The 22,405-nt window shown below is 36.3% G+C and overlaps 1 protein-coding gene across 5 annotated transcripts in view; it reads right to left on the bottom strand.

The window, feature by feature from the left end:
- The window catches only part of BEND6 (BEN domain containing 6), a 64,146-nt gene that overhangs the window by 23,832 nt on the left and 17,909 nt on the right, over positions 1-22,405 (bottom strand). For 4 of the 5 annotated variants that reach the window (XR_002482541.1, XM_008068114.2, XM_008068115.2 and 1 more), the window contains exons 2-3: positions 19,013-19,232; positions 13,158-13,335 (exon numbers count right to left, since the gene is read on the bottom strand). Coding sequence is in view for 4 of the 5 variants with exons in the window: in XM_008068114.2 (XP_008066305.1) it covers positions 13,158-13,335; positions 19,013-19,132 (298 nt within the window). In the remaining variant the exon portion in view is untranslated. Of the gene's footprint in view, positions 1-13,157; positions 13,336-19,012; positions 19,267-22,405 lie in introns of those variants that run through there. The other variant, XM_021717590.1, reaches the window with a different exon arrangement.

Raw genomic sequence — 22,405 nt, 5'->3', positions numbered from 1 at the left:
TGGGTGACAGAGTGAGACTCCAACTCAAAAAAAAAAAAAAAATCTATGCAATATGACGATGTAGCTCCTTCAGTTTGTCCCCCAATGACACAGAAACATACATGCATAGCACTCACATGTGAACATATACACACTTCTCTTTTTCATCATTCCAGTGTATTGTGATTGACTTGCTAGTTCAGTATTGTACTTACATTATTGTAGTGATGCAAATATTATTGATGATTCCTTTTCTTTAGATATGACTTTTTCTGAAGTTAATAAGTATCTTTCTTTTTAGTTTGTTTATTTATTTTTGCTGTTTCTTTTAGGAACACGTCTCCAAAATTCCTACTAGAGGCATAAACTCTCTTTTCAGGATGTTTGGTTATATCATGTCATCTATCAGTTTTGTATTTTTCTTGAGGATTTCTCCCCTGGAGCCTTCCATACCCGGACTAGCTTCTTTCAGTCCACTGGACACTCGTCATCCTGGGGCTTTCCTTGACTGTCATTCTATGCATCCCCTTTGTTTCTCTCCTGAAGTAGACTGCCTGTTTTCTGGATACCATGGCTTTCTCCTTCAAGGTTTACTCTCATTTTAGAAGAGCACATTCCCCATTAGCTTCTGAAAGGAAAGCCTGGGAAGAATAGTTTTGAGACATACGTTTGGTTGATGATTTCACTGGGTGTAGAATTCTAGGTTTAATGCATTTCCCTTCAGAATTCTGAAGGCATTGCTAATTGTCTCAGAGCTTCCAGCATTGCTGGTGAAAAGTCCAATGCCATTCTGATACCTAAGCCTTAGCATGTTACATGCTTGTTCTCTCTGAAAGCTTTTGATCTTCCCTTTGCTTTTGGTGTTCAGAGATTTCACAATGTTATGCCTTAGACAAGTTGTTTGGCATTCATTACACTGGGCTGTTAACAGTATTTTTTTTAACTTATGAAACTTTTATTAACACTTAATAAATCTAAATGTAAAGGCTGATTCTTTATATTTAATAATCGCTAGTATTCATATATAATCAAAAGTATAATTAACTGTGGGAAAACAATAAAATAGCTGAAAGTATGGTGATGATATTGTTTTCTTATCTCAACTGATTGCTTTCATGCTAAGCTCTTGGCACACAAAAAAAAGAGTAGCTATATAAGATGATGGATATGTTGATTTGCTTGATTATAGTAGCCATTTCCCTATATATATATTTTAAAACATCATATTGTATAAACCATAAATATGTACAATCAAATTTAAAGTTTTACACACTTATTTGCATAAAAGGGAAACACACTTATTATGCACAATAAGTTTATTTGCATTTTTAGTGGTATCTTTCAATCTAGAAATCTTCTAGAAATTTATTGATTTTTTTGAGTTGGATTCTCACTCTGTCACCCAGGCTGGAGTGCTGTGGCACACTCACAGTCAATCCAGCGTCGACCTCCTGGGCTCCAGTGATCTTTCTGCCTCAGCCTTCCAAGTAGCTGGAACCATAGGCATGTACTATTGCTCCTGGCTAATTTTTTATCTATTGTAGAGACAAAGTCTCATCAAGTTGCCCAGGCTGGTCTCAAACCCACAGGCTCAGGCAACCCACTCGTCTCAGCCTCCCAAAGTGCTGGGATTATAGGCTGAGCCACCGAACATGGCCATTTATTGATTTTTAAAAAAATAACTTCTCCCTCTTCCCTCTCTCAGGATCTCCTGGCTTTAAATGTTGGATCACTTGCACTAGTCCTCTATTTTGCTTATATTTTTCTGTTGCCCTTTTATGTGTCTTCTTGTTTTATTTCTACAAGATTTTCTTAACTTTACCTTCCAGACATTCTATTAAATTTGTAGGTTTTTACCTACCTTGTCCTTTGCATATTCCTTTTAAAAACTACCCTATTCTTTTTTCATAAATGAAATATTTTCTCTTAGTGGAGTTGTCTTCTCCTCCCTGACTTATCTCTGTTTCCTCTGAGCATATTTTTCTGTTCATTTTCATTTCTGGTTTACATGTTGAAGGATTTTCTCAAATAATCACATGTCTCCACACAGTTGTGTCCAGTGTCCCTGAGTTCATAACTTTGGTTCCCCTGAGTCAAAATTCCCCTGAGGGAAAACCTCTGGCTTCTGTTATAGTGAAGGAGTAACAGTTGCAGACTACATTGAAAATAAAAACCCAAATTCAGGACATAGAAGACAAAAAGATAATGCAGAAAAATCATTGAAGCCAAAAACTGGTTTTTTGAAAGGATAAACAAGATTGATGGACCCCTAGCTAGATTGACCAAGAAAAAGAGTGAAAAAACCCAATTAAACACAATCAGAAATGCAAAGGATGAAGTCACAACTGACTCCAAAGAAATACAAAAGATTATCAGAGACTACTAGGTACACCCTTATGAAAACAAACTCAAAAACCTAAATGAAATGGAGGACTTTCTGATATCACACAACCTCCTCAGATTGAAACAAGAAGAAATCGAGACCCTAAATAGACCAATGACAACCCAGGAAATCGACTATATCATAAGAAAACAACCTACAACAAAAGCCCTGGACCAGATGGCTTTCCAGCAGAAATCTACAAAACATACAAGGAGGATCTGATACCAATCATATTGAAAGTATTCCAGGAAATCGAGAAAGTTGGAACTCTCGCCAAATCATTTTATGAAGCTAACATCACATAGCTATATCCTTGATGAACATAGATGCTAAAATTCTCAACAAGATTCTAGCAAACCGGATCCAACAACACATCTCAAAAATCATCCACCATGACCAAGTAGGCTTCATCCCCAGGATGCAGACCTGATTCAACATCCACAAGATCATAAATGTAATTAAATACACGAACAGATGTAAAGACAAAAACCACATAATTGTGCCATTAGATGTGGAAAAAGTTTTTGATAAACTCCAGCACCCCTTCTTGATGAAAACCCTCAAACATCTAAGCAGAGATGCAACATACCTCAAAATAGTAAAAGCCATCTACAAGAAACCAACAGCCAACATACTACTAAACAGACAGAAATTGGAACCATTTCCCCTGAAAACTGGAACAAGACAAGGATGCCTACTCTCACCCTCCTGTTCAACATAGTATTGGAAGTCCTAGTTATAGCAATCAGATAAGAGAAAGAAATCAAGGGTATCCAAATAGGAAAAGAGGAAGTTAAGTTATCCTTCTTGGCAGACAACATGATTCTATACCTTGAAAACCCAAGAGAATCTGTCTAAAACCTCCTTGCACTGATAAAGGACTTTGGCAAAGTCTCAGGGTATAAAATAAATGTGCAAAAGTCAGATGCATTCCTATACACCAAAAATGAACAAACAGAAACCCAAATAAAAAGCACAATCCCATTCACAATAGCCACACACACAAAAAAAGATATACTTTGGCGTATTCCTAACCAGAAAAGTCAACAATGTTTACAACAATAACTACAAAACACCGCTCAAAGAAATCAAAGATGACACAAACAAATGGAAAAATGTTCCAATCTCATGGATTGGAAGAATCAACATTGTTAAAATGTCCATCCTACCAAAGGTAATCTACAGATTTAATACAATACCCATTAAATTACCAGCATTCTTCTCAGACCTGAAAATGACAATATAGGAATGAATAAGGAAACACAAACAACCTCGAATAGCCAAAACAATAGTCAGGAAAAAAAAAAAGGGGGGACGGAGGTATCACACTCCTAGACTTTAAGCTTTATTATAAAGCTACAATAAACAAAACAGCCTAGTATTGGTACAAGAACAGGCATATAGACCAATGCAACATGATAGAGATTCCAGAAGCAAAACCTCAATTTCTCAACTAACTCATCTTTGACAAAGCCTCCACCATCAACCACTGGGGAGAGGAGAACCTATTCAGTAAACGGTGCTGGGAAAACTGGCTAACCACATGCAGAAGATTGAAATAAGACTCCTACCTATCACCATACATAGAAATCAACTCTAAATGAATCAAAGACCTAAAGGTAAAACCTCAAACTATAATAACCTTAGAAAATACAGGAGACACCCTTATGGAAATTGGAACTGGTAACCAATTCCTGATCAAAACCCCAAGTGTCCATGCCATAAGAGATAAGATAGACAAGTGGGACCTCATCAAACTGAAAAGCTTTTGCAAAACCAGAGAAACCATTGAGAGAGCAGGGAGACAGCCTATAGACTGGGGAAAAATATTTGCCCACTGTGTATCTGACAAAGGTCTAACAGATAGGATCTACAAAGAATTCAAATGTACTGAAAAGAAAAAAACAAATAGCCCCATTACAAAGTGGGCAAAAGATATGAATAGACACTTCTCAAAAGAAGACATATGAGCAGCCAACAGATACATGAAAAAATGCTCGGCCTCACTAGTCATCAAAGAAATGCAAATTAAAACTACACTGAGATACCACCCAACTCCAGTCAGGATGGCCATCATCAATAACTCAAAAAACAACAGATGATGGAGAGGATGCGGGGAAAAGGGAATACTTCTACATGTTGGTGGGAGTGCAAACTAGTACAGTCTCTTGGAAAACAGTTTGGCAATTCCTAAAACTTCTAAAAATTGACCTCCCATATGACTCCCCAGTCCCCCTACTGGGAATATATACAGAGGAGCTCAAATCACTCTATGAAAAAGATACCTGCAAACCCATGTTTATAGCAGCATTATTTACACTAGCAAAAACATGGAACTAACCATGCTGCCTATTGAAAGAGGACTGGATTTAAAAAATGTGGTACATATACACGATGGAATATTATGCAGCCATAAAAAAGGACAAAATTATGAACTTTGCAGCAACTTGGATGGACTTAGAGGCTATAATACTGAGTGATCTATCACAAAGAACCGAGTATCACATGTTCTCCCTCATAAGCGCACCTTGAACAACTATCTTAATACTTTATGAAAGGGATTTGTAGTAGCGGGAAACTGCCAGGGGAGGGCAGGGGCGGGATTGGCATAGGGGGAAACTGTCAGGGGAGGGGATGGGCACACCTCATCAACAAGGGTACCTGCATAATAACATTTGTATACCTAACCCTGAATTGTACCCCACATATTTAAAATTAAAAATTAAAAAGAAAGAAAGAAAGGGTGTGTTAGTGAATTTTAGGTCTGAAAGGGTCTTTATGTAGTTTTTTCAGTGACTCCTCCAGTTTTCACACACTACCGGTACTGCCATAATCCTTTTCACAGTACAATTCTGGAAGCCTTTAGCTTTTGTTGTGATTTGGCTTCTTTTTACTTTCTCTACCTCTGTTTCCTGCCAACTCCATCACAGGAAGTAATGTTTAGCTTTTTCCAGATTAAGTCAGTCATTACGTATCCATTTGCTTTCAAGCTTCCAAAGTTGCACTGGCATCTTTTATCTGTTGTGGTCTTCTTTTGAGTTTTCTTGGTCCTTGTGATTTTATGCATTTAAATTTTATTTTTGATGGGGTTTCAAGAGAGGAGGGAGATTCTTTTTTTTATTTTAAAGATTTGGGGTACAATTCAGGATTAGGTATACAAGTGGTTGTAATACAGGTAAAGTTTAGCCCTCTCTTTGGTCCCCACTTTGCCTGGTTAGAGATCAGGGATCCTTATTGATGTTGTGTATCCTCCCACCCCAACCCTGGCAGTATTCCATTACTGCCAATCCCTTTCTTATAGTGTTATGGTAATTGTTCAGGGTATGCTTATGAGTGAGAATATGTGGTACTCTGTTCATTTCTGTGATAGATCATTCAGTATTATAGACTCTAAATTCATTCAAGTTGCTATGAATTCCATATGTTTGTCCTCCTTTATAGCTGCATAATATTCCATTGTGCATATGTTCCACATTTTTTTATCCAGTCCAGTTTTGAGGGGCAGCACAGTTGGCCCCATGTTTTTGCTATTGTGAATACTGCTGTAATTAGCAGATTCACACATTTTTAACTTAAGGTTTGAGTTAAGTGAAACTAAGCAATTCTTACTGCTTTTTTTGGTCATTTCAGTATATATTTAAATAATTTTACTTTGTTTTTAATTGACACATAATAGTTGTACATAGTTTGGGGGCACACTGTGATATTTTGATACACATACATTGTATAATGCTCAAATCTGGACAATTAGCATATTCATCATCTAACACTTGTCACTTCTTTGTGGTGAGAATATTCAAAAATTGTCTCTCCTAGCAATTTTGAAGTATACATTATTGTTAACCATAGTTGTCCTACCGAGGAATTGAACACCAGAACTTATTCCTCTGAACTGTAGCTTTGTACTTGTTGACTATCCTCTCATTATTTCCCTTTCCTCTGGTACCTTTCTACTCTGTTTCTAGATAAACCTTTTTAGATTTCACATATTAGCGAGATAATGTAGTATTTGTCTTTCTGTGCAGAGCTTATTTCACTTAACATAATGTCTTCTAGGTTCACTCAGGCTGTCAAAATTGACAGGTTTTCATTCTTTTTGGAGTTGAATAGTATTCTATTGTATATATATAAACCACATTTTCTTTATCCATTCATCATTTATGGACACTTGGGTTGAATTCACATCTCAGCTATTGGGAACAGCGCTGTAATTAACAGGAAGGTGCATCAATGTAATAATTTCCTTTCTTATGGATACTTTTCAAGTAGTGAGATTGCTGGGTAGTTGTATTTTATTTAGTTGGGGTGTCATTCTGTTGCCCAGGCTGGAGTACAATGGTATGATCATAGCTCACCATAGCACTGGGCTCCTGGGTTTAAGTGATCCTTATGCCTCAGCCTCCCAAGTAGCTGGAGCTACAGGCACACAACACAATACTCGGCTAATTTTTTTATTTTTTGTAGAGACAAAAATCTCATTATGTCATCTAATCTGGTCTCAAACTCCTGGGCTCAAGCAGTCCTCTCATGTTGGTCTTCCAACCTGCTGGGATTACAGACATGAGCCGCCATGCCCATCCAGGTAGTTCTATTTTTAATATTTTAAGGAATCTCCATAATGTTGTCCATTGTGGCTGTAATAATTTACATATCCACCAACAGAGTTCCCTTTCTCCACATTCTTGCCAGCATTTTTTGTTTTTTGTCTTTTTTATAATAGTCATTCTAACTGGGATGAGATGCTATCTTATTGTGGATTTCATTTGCATTTTCCTGATGATTAGTGATATCACTAATCATCAGGAAGTATTTTTTTTAATATACTTCTTGGCCAGTTGTATGTCTTCTTTTGAGAAATGTTTATTCAGATCTCTTGTCCATTTTCAAATCAGATTTGCTGATTTTTTTGCTGTTGTTGTTATCGAGTTGTTAGAGTTTACCTATGTTTTCTGGATATTGATCCTTTATCAGATTCATAGTTTGCAAACATTTTCTCCCATTCCGTAGGCTGTTCTTCACCATGTTGATTGTTGCCTTTGCTGTGTAAAACGTTTTAGTTTGATATAATACCATTTATCTACTTTGTTTTTGTTACCCATGCTTTTGGGATCTTATTTAAAAAAAAAAATCCTTGCTCATACCAATATCATGAAACATTTCCCAAATGTTTTCTTCTAGAAGTTTCATAGTTTCGGATCTTTCAATTAGGTCTTTGATCCACTTAGAGTTGATTTTTGTAAGTGGAGAGAGATAGGGGTCTAAAAACTTCCAAATTTTTTACTCTTTACTGAAATCTCCTTAGTGACAAGAGTCAAGTTTTAGGTCGATGCTTTGTTTTTCCTAGGTGTGCATTCATTCTCTATAAATATGGACAATTTAATACACTTCTATACAGTAGAAATATCACGTATTTCTTTTCAAATCGTATTGTTCTGGTCAGTTTTAGTGCACGAGTTATGTTTCAGATACTTAACACACACATACAGCACACAACATTCAGCAATTCTGAATGCTAAATGCCATATATATTCTTCTATTTTTCTTAGTTAGTATAAACAGAGAAACAACCCTGAGTCTTAGTTCAAAGAGTTATTAGGAACATTATTGCAAACAAGATAAATAACCAGTATATAGTCTTCTCTGAGACCCCCTTTTTATTGGGATTATACATGAAATTTCAGCTTTCCAGTATCTTCCTAGTTCCCAACTGAAGCTTCACAAGGAGGCCTTCTATGGCCATGCTATTTAAAATTGTAAACCACTTCTACTCCCTCAAATTCTTTTTTTATAGCCCCTATTTTTTCCATAGCACTTATTATTATATAACATTATATAACTTTATTGTTATGATTTTTAACCATCTTCCCCAACACACACACACATACACACGAATGTAAGCTCCATGAAAGCAGACATCTTTGACGGTTGTGCTTATTGATTTTCCTAGGTACTTAAAAGGGTGCCTGTCATATTGTAGAGACTTTATAAATAAATGCATAAGTGAATGCTGCAGTGGCAGTAGGCAGTTGTTGACTTTTCCTACTGCTTGAAGCTCAGTCAATAACCAACCTTACTACTTGGTTTCTAGGGTGTGTGTATGTGGTGGGAGGATGGGGAGGAGGATGATATTAATGTATAATTAGTTATATAGAGTTGTAAGTGCCAAAGAGGGCAGAGGAATAAAAAATATTGGGAGGTGAGAGGTTGAAAATTTTTTTTTTTTTTTTTTTGAGTTGGAGTCTCACTCTGTTGCCCAGACTGGAGTGCAGTGGCCGCTCCTGGCCACTGCAGCCTCGACCTGCTGGGCTCTGGTAATCCTTCCGCCTCAGACTTCCAAGTAGCTGGAACTACAGGCGCGCACTACCACACCCGGCTCATTTTTGACTTATTGTAGAGATGAGGTCTCGCTAAGTTGCCCAGATGGGTCTCGAACCCGCAGGCTCAGGCAATCCACTCACCTCAGCCTCCCAAAGGTGCAGGATTACAAGCTGAGCCACCAAGCCTGGTTGAGAGGTTGAAATTTTAGATGAGGGAATATCAGGGAAAAGTTGAATTGGGAATGAAGACCTGAAAGGCGTGGGGGTTCAAGTCTTGTGGCTAACTAGAAGAACATTCTAGGCAGAGTAGATGGCAGGTACAAAGACATGGAAGTTAAGATCATGCCTGATGTCTTCAAAAGGAAAGCAAGTGGCCCAGTGTGACTGGATCATGGAGAGAGAAAGAAAAGAGTGTAGAAAGCAAAGCCAAAGAGGTAAGCAGAGAAGAGGTGACCAGATCATACGAGGATTCGAAAATCATAAAAAGAACTTTTGTTTTTACCCTGAGTGAGGTGGGAAACCACTGGAGGGCTTTAAGCAGAGAATGCAATGAACTGACTCATATTTAACAGGATCATTCTTCCTGATATGTTGAGAATAGACCGCATAGGCACAAAAGCAAAAGTAAGGACGACAGCTAGGATACTGCCATAATTATCTAGGTGAGAGATAATGGTGGCTAAGACCAGAGTGGCAATAGTAGGTGTGATAAAAGGGATTCAGTTACAGAGATATATTCTTTTGTAAGACAGAGTCTCACTCTGTCACCCAGGATGGAATGCAGGGGCAGATCACGGCTACTGCAACCTCAACCTGCTGGGTGATCGTTCAGTCTCTGCCTTCTAAGTAGCTGGAACCACAGGTATGTGCCACTATGCCTGGCTAATTTTTTGATTTATTATAGAGACAAGGTCTTGCCAAGTTGCCCAGGCTGGTTTCAAACCCCTGGGCTTAGGCAATCCTCTCACCTCTGTCTTCCAAAGTGTTGGGATTATACGTATGAGTCACTGCTTCTGGCCAAGAAATATTTTGAAGGTAAAGTCAGAGGTAATTGCTAATGGATTGAGTGTGGGGTACAAAAGAAATATAGAAGTAGAAGGTAACATCACAACTTTTGGCTTAAGGGAACTTGAACATTAAAGTTAGCATTAGCCAAGATGAGGAAGGAAGAAATAAAGAGGTTGAGGAAGTCAGGAATGTGGTGTGAAACGTTAGCCTATGAGTCATGTCAAGGACATAGTTGGACAATGAATTGGAGAGGTCCAGGCAGAAGACAGAAATCTGAGAATCACAGCCCATTAATGGATTTTAACACCATATGATAGGATAGGGTCACCTAGGAAGTAAATGCAGAAAGAAAGGAAAGAAGTCCAAGGACTAGCCGGGACAACATCACATGCTTAGGAGATGATATGATGCATTAGCTAAATGGACTAGGATGGAAAGACCAACAATCTAGGAGGAAATCTGGTGAATGTGGTGTCCTGGGAGATAAGAAAACTTTTCCAAGGAAGGAGATTTGTCCAAATGTGTCAAAATGCTGGTAACAGGACACTTAAGACGACAATTGAAAAATGATTATTGAGGTTAGCAATGTTGAATGTTATGAATTGAACTGTATCCCCCAAAACACATATTGGGGGTACTAACCTCTGTTACCTCAGATGTTCTCAGAATGTGAGTTTATCTGGAGACAGGGTTTTTACAGATGTAATCAAGTTGAAATGTAGTCATTAGGATGGTCCCTAATATAATAGGCTTGAACCCCCATGGTTTAGAGACAGAGAGAGATAAGCACACAGAGAGAATATCATGTGAAGACTAAAGACTGGAGTCATGCTGCCTTGTCCCAGCAACAACCAGAGTTAGGAGAGAGGCCTGAACAGAACCTTCTGCAGCACCTTCGGGGGAGCATGGCTCTGCTGACATCTTGATTTTGGCATTCCAGCCTCCAGAACTGTGAGAAAATAGCTTCCCATTGTTTAAGTTACCCAGTTTGTGGTAATTTGACACTGCAGCCCTAGCAAGCTAATAAATGGAGATTATTGATGATCACGAGAAGAGAAATTGCAATGGAATTCAAAGGACCTGATTGAAGTAGGATCCAGAGAGAACAGCAGGGGAAGATTGAAGAGAGTGTGTATAGTTAAGTCTTTTAAGGAGTTTTTCTATAAAGAGAAAATGAGAAATGGGGCAGCAGGAGGAGAAACAAATGGCCCCAAAGAGGGTTTTTAAAAAATCTTTAAATGGGAGACATAATAGTATGTCTGATACTAATGGGAATGCTTCGTTAGAGAAGAAAAACTTGATCTTGCAGGAGAGAGAGGCAGAATCTCTGGAGTAATGACCCTGATTCAGCAAAAGGGGATGAAATCTGGTACACCAATGGAGAGAGCGTCTTTGGCTACCCACAAAGATGAGTTATTCATGAAGAATCTGAGGGAAAGTGGCGCATAGCAACACAGGTGCAGGGAGATGGCAGTGTCTCCATATCCTCCAATTTCTCAATGAAGTAGGAAGCAAAGGCATCAACTGAGAGTGAAGATAAGGGAGGAGGTGTTGGGAGTTGGCAGAGAGAGGAGAAAAGGAAATGGCAATCTGGGAATGTGGGAGAGAGAAGAAACTGGTTATAACTAGTGATTCTTTCCATGTGCTATTGAATCTGATTTAGTACTCTTTATTTAGAATTTTCTCATCTACATTTACAATGAAAATTGGTCTACCATTTTTTGGGAGTGGTTTACGTGTCAGGTTCTGGTGTGAATAAAAACAGAGATCATAACGATAATAACTACCATGACTGAGTCCCCTCTTGTGCCAGGCAATTTCTTCTAATTGTCTCATTTAATTCTCATAACAATGAGGAAATGATATACAGTCCCACTTTTTTAGATGAGGAATTGCAGCCAGGGGTGAGGGCACAGTGAAGTGATGTGGCCAACGCTGTAAAGCCAGGGAGCAGTGTGGGGAAACCAACCAAGGCCTATAGCTCCAAGACCAGTGCCTTTTCCCAGCAATTGATGCTAACTTTATAAACCAGCTAGCTTTTCATCCTGTTCTAAGTTCTGGAACAGATTCTATAAAAATGGGAATTATCTGTTATTTGGAAATCACAATAACCTCAACAGGAAAAAACATCAGTTTAAAAAATACAATATTTAAGGTGAGAAATAAAGAGGTAATGGCTTATTAAAGGACTAAACACCTTTCACTTACATGTAGCTATCTCTGCTTAAAATGATGATGATTTTTTTTTTTTTTTTGAGTTGGAGTCTCACTCTGTCGCCCAGACTGGAGTGCAGTGGCCACTCCCGGCCACCGCAGCCTCGACCTGCTGGGCTCTGGCGATCCTTCCACACCAGCCTTCCGAGTAGCCGAAATTACAGGCGCTCCACCATGCCCGGCTAATTTTTTGATTTTATTGTAGAGATGAGGTCTCGCCTGCCCAGGCGGGTCTCGAACCCGCGGGCTCAGGCAATCCACTCACCTCAGCCTCCCAAAGGTGCGGGATTACAGGCTGAGATGATTTTAATTTAATAAATATTCTTAGGAAAGCATGTGACCCATTCCTCTGTCAACCTCAATCATCACTGCGTTCAATCTGTCCCCAGTCATTGTTCTGTCTCCCAAAACATCGTAAAGTGATCCTTTTATTTTCATAGCCCTTGTTCTAGAGTAGGCTGTGGCCATGAGAGTCTGGGTGATGCCAATAGCTTTATGGAGGTTCTTCCTCACTTTCTTTCTTTGTCACTTGTACCCATTCTGTAAGTAGCAGCCAGAGGGATCTATTTTCAAAATGTTTTGGGTATTTACTGTCTTACAACAGACTGCTGCCCAACATAGGATGTAACTGTCAAATACTCAGCTGTATAAAATAATGCATGGTGCTTAAGCACAAGTGGAAACCATAATTTTTGAAAAATAAACACTTAAACATAACATAGAATCCTATAAAAAAGCATCTAGCCAAGTGGTTTTTAATTTGCTTATGCCAATCTTCTTTCTTTATATGTCTCCACTGACTTGCATTTATTGTCTTAAATCATATCTCCCAACACAAAAGCCAAAGTGTAATATATGGATAATTAATTCCATTGGTTTATAATGGATCACAACATACCCTGTTTTCTAGTGCTTCCCCTAGCAGAAAGAAATGAGATAAGTATATCATGATCATCTTTACATATTTTGTGTGTGGTCTATATTAAATGCTCAATAAATACTCGTTGAACATTATTAAATGAATACAATATTTGGTATTTTGTAGGAGAAGCTACCATTTTTGAGCAATAAACTAGATGCTTTGATAGAGTGCTTCCATGTTTACATTATGTAATCATGTGATTTTTCAAAAGTGTGATTTTTGAGCTCTCTGAGGTACTGGCTTTCTTTTTCATTCTTGAAAGTTGATTTGCAATACTTTTCACTGATTACATGCTTTTTCTTTCATCTAAAGTGTTGGTTTTCTCAAAGTTTACCTTGAAGCATGACCAAAGACTGTCGAAGCCGGCTGTTCTCTTTCCTGGTGTTTGTTAGTTTTTCTTTCAGGCTTTTTATTTTGGCACACAGTTCTTCCTTCGACAATTCTGCTAAAGGCTCCTCATCCTCACTGGAGCTCTCACCAGGCAAAAAGGCATTTCCCGAATATGGGTCTCTCTAAAATATAAAGCAGGCGCAACAAGAGAAGTTTCATAGAATCTTTAATGGCTTGCCCATGTTAAGTATGCTGAAGGAACATAATCAGACCTGCACATTCTTGTTCTCACAGGAATTTCCTGCTACTGATCTAGACCCAGCCTTTTCCTCCCCATCCACAGGAACTCAGGGTAAAGAAATAACAAAGTGTCATGCATATGTGCCTCTTGCAATGCAGAAATTAGGATTCTGACTTTCTGCCTAACTTCAGTGAAAAATGAGTAGAGAATTAGTATAACAGAGTAGACTCCACAAGACTGCCATTCAAATTTGGGCTCCTCTGATATGCAGTTTGACCTTGAGCAGAATATTTTCCTATCTGAACCTTACTTCTTTCATCTAGAAATGCATGCAGATAAATTATTTAACAAAACAGAAAAACATTGCTAGATGGTAGGATATACAAAAGTTGTTGTTTCCACATACCAGCTACAAACAATTAGTAACATAGTATTCAAGAGGACACCAGTTATTAAATGTCAGGACAGTTGTTGACTGTTAGGAGTATAGGGTAGTAACTGACAGGGGACACAAGACAATCTTCTGAGGTGCTGGTGATGTTCTATTTTTTGATATGTGTGTTTTTAGTTTGTGATAACTTATTGAGTTGTACTTTTTTATATGTACACTCTTCTGTCATTCCTCTTCTGTATGTGTGTGTATATATATGTGTGTGTGTGTGTGTGCATACATATGTATGTATATATTATACCCTAAAATATATTTTTTAAATCTTCGGAAAGTAAGTTTTTATAGCTTCTCTTGTCAGTTTCCAGTCCCTAGAGCCTAAATATTCTGTATTTATGTTTAAACACTGAGAACAGTTGTCATTAACACACAACAAAAGATGTGCAAAGTCTTTATGAAGGAAGCCAAAAAACTTCTGAAAGACACCAAATATGATATAATGTAGAGAGACATCATGTTCAGAGGTAAGAATACTTAACTTAAAAACTTTTAACTATCCCAAACCTGAGCCATAGAATTAATATAATTTCAATAAAGATCTAAAAAGATGTTTTGGTAACTTAATAACTTGGTTCTAAAATTATTATATGGAAGAACAAAAGGTCAAGAATATCCAAAGCAATCCTAAAGAATATATGAAACACTGTCTTTCTTCACACATATAAAGTGTTATTAAATATCTAGAGCAATTAAGAATATAGTACGGCACAGGGATTGACATGACCACGAAGTTGAATAGAGAGACCCCAAATAGATGCATGCACATGAGAAAATTTGATGTATGTCAGAAATGGCATGGCAGCTCACTGAGGAAATCAGATCTGTTCAACAAATGAAGCTAGAAAAATTTGATAACCATTTAGGAAAAAAATAAAAGGAAATGAATCCTCATTATACACACACACCTTCTAAAATATAAATTAAGAATTTAGACATCAAAAGTAAAACTTTAAGTTTCACAAGAATATATAAGTGCCTATAATTTGAAAGTGGGGCAGGAAAGGATTTCTTAGGCATAAAATCATTGGTCATCATAAAAAATTAATAAATTAAAATAAATTGTATTCATTAAGGCACATTAAAGAAAGTAAAAAGATACATCACAATTGGTGGAAGATATCTGCATCTGTTAAAATTAGTAAGGAAAAATAAACTAGCAACTCAACAGAAAAATGGGCAAATCACATGAATAAGCATTTTAAAGAATAGAAAACATATATGGCTAATAAGTATACAAAGAGATGTTCCACTTCATCAGCAATCAGGGAAAAGACAATCAAGATCACAGTGAGATATCACTTTGGGCAAAAAATTAAGGAGTTTGACAAAACTATGAATGGAGTGAATGTAGATCAATGGAATTTCCTATATGTTATTGGTAGGAACTCAAACTGGTGTAACTACCTTGCAAAACATTTTGACATTGTCTTGTAAAGTTTAACACTCACCTACCCTCTGATCTTGAGTTGATTCCTAGTTCTAGAGAAACTTTTAGTATATATATAAGAAAATATGTCCAAGACTTTCAACTACAGCATAGTTCACAATGGCAAAAACCTGGGAAGAAAACCCAAGTGCCCATTAATAGCACAATGGGTCAATGAATTGTGTTCGAAGACCAGATATCTCTCCCCAGATGCAGAGCTCATGTGTAAGATTCCTAAAAACTTGGAACATTTACTAAGAAAAAAAGAAAGTAGAAAGTGGAGAAGAGTAGAATTTATAATGTATTGAGGCTTAAATCCTGAAGTGGCTGAAATAATAATAGCTCAGAGGAACCGTTTTAAACTAGAAAATGAACTGTAATTAATTGTGAATGGACAAGGTTAAGTTTTTTTTTTTTTTGGTCTTATCAAGTAGGAATGAAGAATTGAGAACCAAATGAGATCAGTTATAGAAAATACAATTACATTTTTGTAAGGTTTACAGCATTTACATTCAATACTTATTTTGCATATATATACACATGTTTATGTGTACAGCTTTCACTATTATGTGTTTTATATATATGTAATACATATATGATAGTAATGAAAATGACTAATATCATATTGGGGCTAATAGCTAATTTACTCACATTAGATGTATAATTCCTAAAGAAAAAAAATGATATACTGATTAGATGAATTTAAATAAATAAATAAATGTATTTATTTATATATTTATGACAGAGTCTTGCTCTGTTGCCCAGAATGGAGTGCAGTGGCATGATCATAGCTCACCGCAACCCTGAACTCCTGGGCTCAAGAAATCCTCCTTTTTTACCCTCCGAAAATGCTGGGGGATTATAGGTGTGAACCATCATATCTGGCTGAAATGAAGAAAATTTTAATAACTGAAGGATTCCAGTTGAAACCATAACTGTGTGAGTGAGTAGTAATTGAAAAAAATTAAACTAGCAAGTTTTAGCAAGATGCTACAAGAAATAAAGGCTATTAGGTAAATGTTAATCCATTTGTAAGCAACAATGGAAGGAAATAAAGTTAATAGATAATTATTAGATTGGTTAAGATATTTGTAATATCTCAAACTACAGGAGACTAATTTCTACACTAGATAAGGTATTTGTGCAAATAGACAAGAATAGAACAGGAAACCCACAAGAATAAACCAAGAAAATCAACAGAAAATATAAGAACCTAATAGCAACCCCAGACTGCTCTTATTATCATGTAAGAAGGAAATAAACTGCATCCTGTATAAGCCATGGTTATTTGGGTTTTCATTATAGCCTTTGCTATGTATATCATAATTTGGTACCCAGAAGTAGGAATGCCTAAGATGTGAAATATATGATATTTGAATTACTGGGAGGTCAGTGGAGGGCATGGAGTATACAGGTATAGCATGCTGGAAAGCCATTGACTCTTGTTGGACCTTGGTGACCTATTTGGTGAGACTGCTACCCGGAATACCTTTGAAGGTTGCCCACATACCTACTGACCCTAGAGAAAGAATGTTTGTGTGTATCAGCTACTTCATGTCAATGCTAGCTAATGCACAAGCAGGCATGGAAGGCTCTGAGTGTGGCATGCAATCTCATATAACATTATTAGACTGACAGTCCAATAATGTTATATCTTCACAGTTTGTAAAAGCCAATCACCTCTATATCTAAATAGCACGAGGTAAGACTGTATCCTTAAAGCTTTCTCAAGGGTTTTTCTTTAAGTGTTCTCTGACAGATAATGGGATCCAGCCCAGTGGAAGCTTCAGATTCAGTCTATTACTTTTAAACTTTTTGTTTCATATGACATTTAGGTAACTGTTATAAATTGGAGAAAAAAGAGGCTGAGCACAGAAGCCATAACGAGTTTTCAGGCTTAAGATGTATAACCGAGTAAGAGCTCGGACTGTAGTGAATTGCAATGAAATCAAATCAAAATAAATACTTTAGCCAGCTATTAAATTTTTGCTCAAGTGTTGTGGTTTATAACACTAGCATAGAGCATGTGACTAATTCTCCCCTTAAGCAGCTCCTGAGGCCCTACTCCACAAGCCTGCACCAGTAAATTAAACAAGGAGATATTATTTTTACCTATCAATTTGGGCGAAAATTAGAAATTTAAATATTAATTATAAGTGTCGGAGGGAGCTGCAAATATGGAAATCTCTTATGCACCACTGCTGAGTATGTAGACTAATGTGAACATTCTGGAAAGCAATCTTATAATATCTAGTCAAATGAACTTGGAATAAGCACATGACTTGTGAGCTGTAAGTCACCCTCCTATGTATTTATCCCAGAGAAATTCTCACACTGTTTCTTAAAGAAGCATATAGAGGGATATTTATTTTGTCACTGTTTGTAGTAGCAAGATGCTGAAGGCAATCTAGCTATTCATCACTGGAGGAAAGGCTAAATAAAACATGGCACTATGCAGCAACTGTATGTAATGCATCAGCTGTAAGCACAGCAATATAAACAGATATTAAAACAGTGCTGACTGTATGGAAACAACCAAAGTGTCTGTCAATGGATGAATGGAAAGGAAACTGTAGTATATATGTAAATGGAATATTATTCAGTGCTAAAAAATGAGATCTTGCTATTGGCCACAATGTAGACGAGTCAGATACAGAAAGAAAAATATTGCATGATCTCACTTAATTTAAAAATTTTAAAAATTACATATACACACCCTCACACACACACATACACACACACACATAAATACAGAAAGAGAGAACAAAACAGTTATCACCGGGTCAGATGAGGCTTAGGGGAAAGAAAATGGGGAGATGTAAGTCAGAGGATACAAAGTATCATATAAGTAGGATGGACAAGCCTAGAGAGATAACCTATAACACGAGGACCATGGGTAATAAAATTGTGCTGAATGTGGGATTCATGCTAAATGAGTAGATTTTAGCTGCTCTTCCCACAAAAATTTAAGAGTGGAGACCCACATGAGATGGTGAATATGTAAATTTGCTTCACTTTTTAATATCTAAATGCATTCCATAACATGATGTTATACATCTAAAGTATACACAATATAATTTTTTTTTGAAAAACAAAACAGTGGTGATTGAAAACTCAGACTTTGGTCTGTATTGCAATACCAAAGTACTACTAAATGATATATACACAAGTAAATGTATTACATAAATACACAAGTAAAAAGATGCAGAATAAACACATTGATTGGTTGTCCAAATTATAAGAAAGGATAATTTTTTTTAAATTATAGGAAGTGAATGAAATCGGGCAATTCAGATTTAAAAAGAACAACTGAATAAATAAAAGTAGAGAAGGGGCCCTGACCAAATCAGGGGTAAAGATAGGCCACAATTGGGGTCTAAAAATAAAAACAAACAGTAAATCTCAAAGAAGAGGCATTCCAATGTGCAGTATTTTGGGAGAGGAAAACATATTTTCTGACTGTTTGCTGGTCTTTATTTTCCTGGTATATCATAGAAAGTTTGAACAATGACATATTTGGTTGTACTTATATAAAAGCAGTATATTGTCTATTGTGCATGTTTCTAATTCAACTTGTTAAACATTAAAAAGAGAACATAAAATTATATTATCTCAATTAAATAGAAAATTAAAAGGAAGAATGACATAATAGAAGAGGGGGAAGTACAAGTAAATCATAAAAGAAATAATGGAATTATAGTTGTACTAGATAATAAAACTGAATCAAGGTAACAGAAAACCAACCTGTCCTTTATCCATGTCACTGTTTGCATTCTCTGAGTCCATTGTCTCTGTCCGTTTCCTCTTTCCTTTTCTAAAAGCTTGGGTATTGGTAATTTCATCTGTCTGCAAGATCTTCTGCATTTTCTCAATTAGTTGTCAAAGGTTTTCTGAAATTGTAGGAGAAGGGAATGTCCATGGAGATGATACTATTCTGGACGTAGCCCAAAAGTTAATGTTTTTCCTTAAAAACAAGAACAAAGAATACACAATGTATTTACAACTGCATGTTTCACAACAGTACCTGCCACTCAGGTAAACTACTCTTCCTACATGCTTCCTATTGTTTTTACAAATGAAATTTAGTATATTTTTTCATTTGACCCAAAAGTCTTCCAATTTCATCATCATTACAAGGATGTTCATGCTTCTATGATGTGATATGCAATGAGTTGTCACATCAAATGGTGTAAAATTTTTTCTTCATAAGTTTTTTTCTTGTCAAATAGTTATGAAGAGTCTAAAAACAAAGTAGAAACATCATAAATTTATAGAAACAGCATCTCAGAGGACTGAAATTATATATTTTTAGGAAAAAGACATTAATAATAGCAGATTTCACAAGGAGCAAAGACCAAAATATTCCAGGGAAATCAGTAAGAGTTGCTTAGAAGTGTTTTTTTCCCCACTAAAAACACTGAAGTCTTGAAATGAAAGATATTCCTTGGTGCGACCTGAAGAATTGTACCATAAAAAACATAAAATATATATCAAAGGTAATAGTATATTTTATAAACATTTTGAGGGATAAAAGGTTTTCAAAATCTGATAAAGTAGATGATAGTCCATAGGTAGACTAGGACTAAAACTATAAAACTTAACTTTTGTTATGTACAGATGATAAAGCACATTAGGTCTTAACATTCTTATTACTTGCATATATTGGTTTGTTTTTGTGAAATTGTATTTAACTATAAATAAATAAAACTTTATAGAAAGAACCGAGCTTATGACTTCAAGAAATATGAGGACATTTCAATAGAAGGTAACATATGCTGCTCACCAAACTAAGTGATCATTTTAGAAAATATGGATGATCTTGCCAAAATTGCTTGTGAGTCTTCTTTGAAAATGTACTTTAGGTTTTCCAGTATATGCATAGTGCTTGAGCTAAAACATAGTGCTGTACTGTCAAATCTGACTCGCAGATATCAGAGATCTTACCCAGTGTCCATCTTTACTTAATAATTTCAAAGATAAAAGCAATCAAGAGGTACAGGCAAAGTCGGAACAGGTCTTAGGCATCCCGTTGGCTTCCTAGATCATCCCTTCTCACATTATATATGTACTCTGTGGTCCAGAATAATAGGTGAGGCCTCTAAATTAGGACTGAGGGTTACCTCACATAGTGGAGAGTTGTGACACTGTTTAAGTTGTGACACACCGCCATTTTATATGTCAGAGTTGTAGAGCTTGCATAATATCCTTTAGGGAGTTATAAATTTATGGATTCTACGTATTTTGCCATAAGCAATACTTAACTAAGGATATACTGTTAAGAGCATTCCACAGACACAAACTTTTCACCTGGTAAATATCATTAATCTATTTGCAAGAGCAGGGTTGACAGACAAACTTTTTCTGTAAAGGGCTACATAGTAAGTATCGTAGGTATTGTAAGCCAAGAGACCAAATGTAGGATATTATATAGTTATTTATATAGCAAGAAAGAAAACAAATTTTCACAAAATTCAAAATATAATAATTGAACATAACTTTTTGCAAGAGATTTACTATTGAAAATAATATAATTTTTGAGAATCTTGCTTAATTGGGGTTCAAAATTAGTGTTCCCTATTATCAAAATCAATTGCAAAATCCCATCTGCTAATGCTGACCTGTAATGAGAGCTTATATATTTCCTCTTTGAAAATGTCTTTCATACTGATAGGTATTGGCATACATTGATATTAATCTATGAGCTTATACTTTTCTTAATTGAGATAAAATTTATATAACATAAATTCTCCATTTTAATCACTTAAAAGTGTGTACACCCATTTAAAGTGTACAATTCAATGGTTTTTAGTATATTTGTGATATTGTGCAATCATTATCAAGAAACTCCATACCTCTCAATATGAGCTTATAATTTTAGTTGAGCTTATTCATCTCTTAGGAGACTTTCATAGAATTCTATTAGACTCTTCTCTTGATATTTGCCTTCTAATATGTCATTACATTGCCGAATTCATTACTTTCAATTAAAGTTTAGGTGGAAGCTCCTCAATTTCACAGCAAAATGGAATTTGAAATATGGAAATTTTTCTTGTATTTGTATTGAGATCTGAGAGACAGTGCTGGAACTGTAATCTGAACCTGAAAAATATATCCATTGAAAATCTGAGTGGGGATGGGGAACACATTTCTTGTTTTAACTTCTGACAGCAAGAGAAGTGAATAAAGCAAGTTGACATTACTTATGCATCATAAATTAGTTTTTATTAAAATGACTTTACTTCAGTATAAGTATTGTTGTAAGTGCTGGTTTTGTCATGCAATTTTACCATGCAAGTTCTGTTTTGTTTTGGTTTTTTTGAGTAGGAGTCTCACTCTGTTGCCCAGGCTGGAGTGCAGTGGCACACTCGTGGTCACCACAGCCTCAACCTGCTGGGCTCAGGCAATCCTTCTACCTCAGCCTCCCAAGTAGCTGGAACTACAGGCACATACTACCATGTCCAGCCTATTTTTTGATTTACTGCAGAGACAAAGTTGCACCAAGTTGCCCAGACTGGTCTTGAACTACTGAGCTCAGGCAATCTTCTGGCCTTGGCCTCCCAAAGTGCTGGGATTACAGGCTTGAGCCACTGTGCCTGTCCTGTCCTGTAATTTACTAATAAATTCATTTAAGAAATTTTAATTATTCAGCAAAATCTTATTTCCAAAGCCATTCAGTGGTCCATAAGGGTAGTTGTGGGCAGTCTCATTCACAAAATTTTCAAACTTGGCCCTGAGTGCAAACATGTACAATGAGTCTTTGCCATTGCTAATCTCTTTCAAAATGCTGTGTATTAGGGTAAATCAGAATGCTCAACTTCTATTTCTGAAAAAATTCATGGAACTGATCATGGTCAAGTCCACAAGAATGAATGACGCTCACTGTTGACACTATTGGTTCAATAATACATAATATTTTCAGAAATTGTCAAGGTGATTTTAAAATTTATATGGAAATTCAAGAGACTCAGAATAACTAAAATAATTTTTTTAAAAAAATTCTAATTTATAGAGACAGAAATAGATTAGTGATTCTTACTGAGGAGCAGAAAGTTCAAGAGGGAATGAGCAATGGGATTTCTTTTAGAGGGGACAAAAATGTTTTTAAAAATTGACTTATGGTGCTGGTTTCAAAACTAT

This window comes from Carlito syrichta, unplaced genomic scaffold (assembly GCF_000164805.1).
Source record: "Carlito syrichta isolate Samal-C Ts95f unplaced genomic scaffold, Tarsius_syrichta-2.0.1 Scaffold309876, whole genome shotgun sequence".
Classification (NCBI taxonomy): Eukaryota; Metazoa; Chordata; class Mammalia; order Primates; family Tarsiidae; genus Carlito; species Carlito syrichta.
This window is presented reverse-complemented; position numbering and strand designations above follow the sequence as displayed.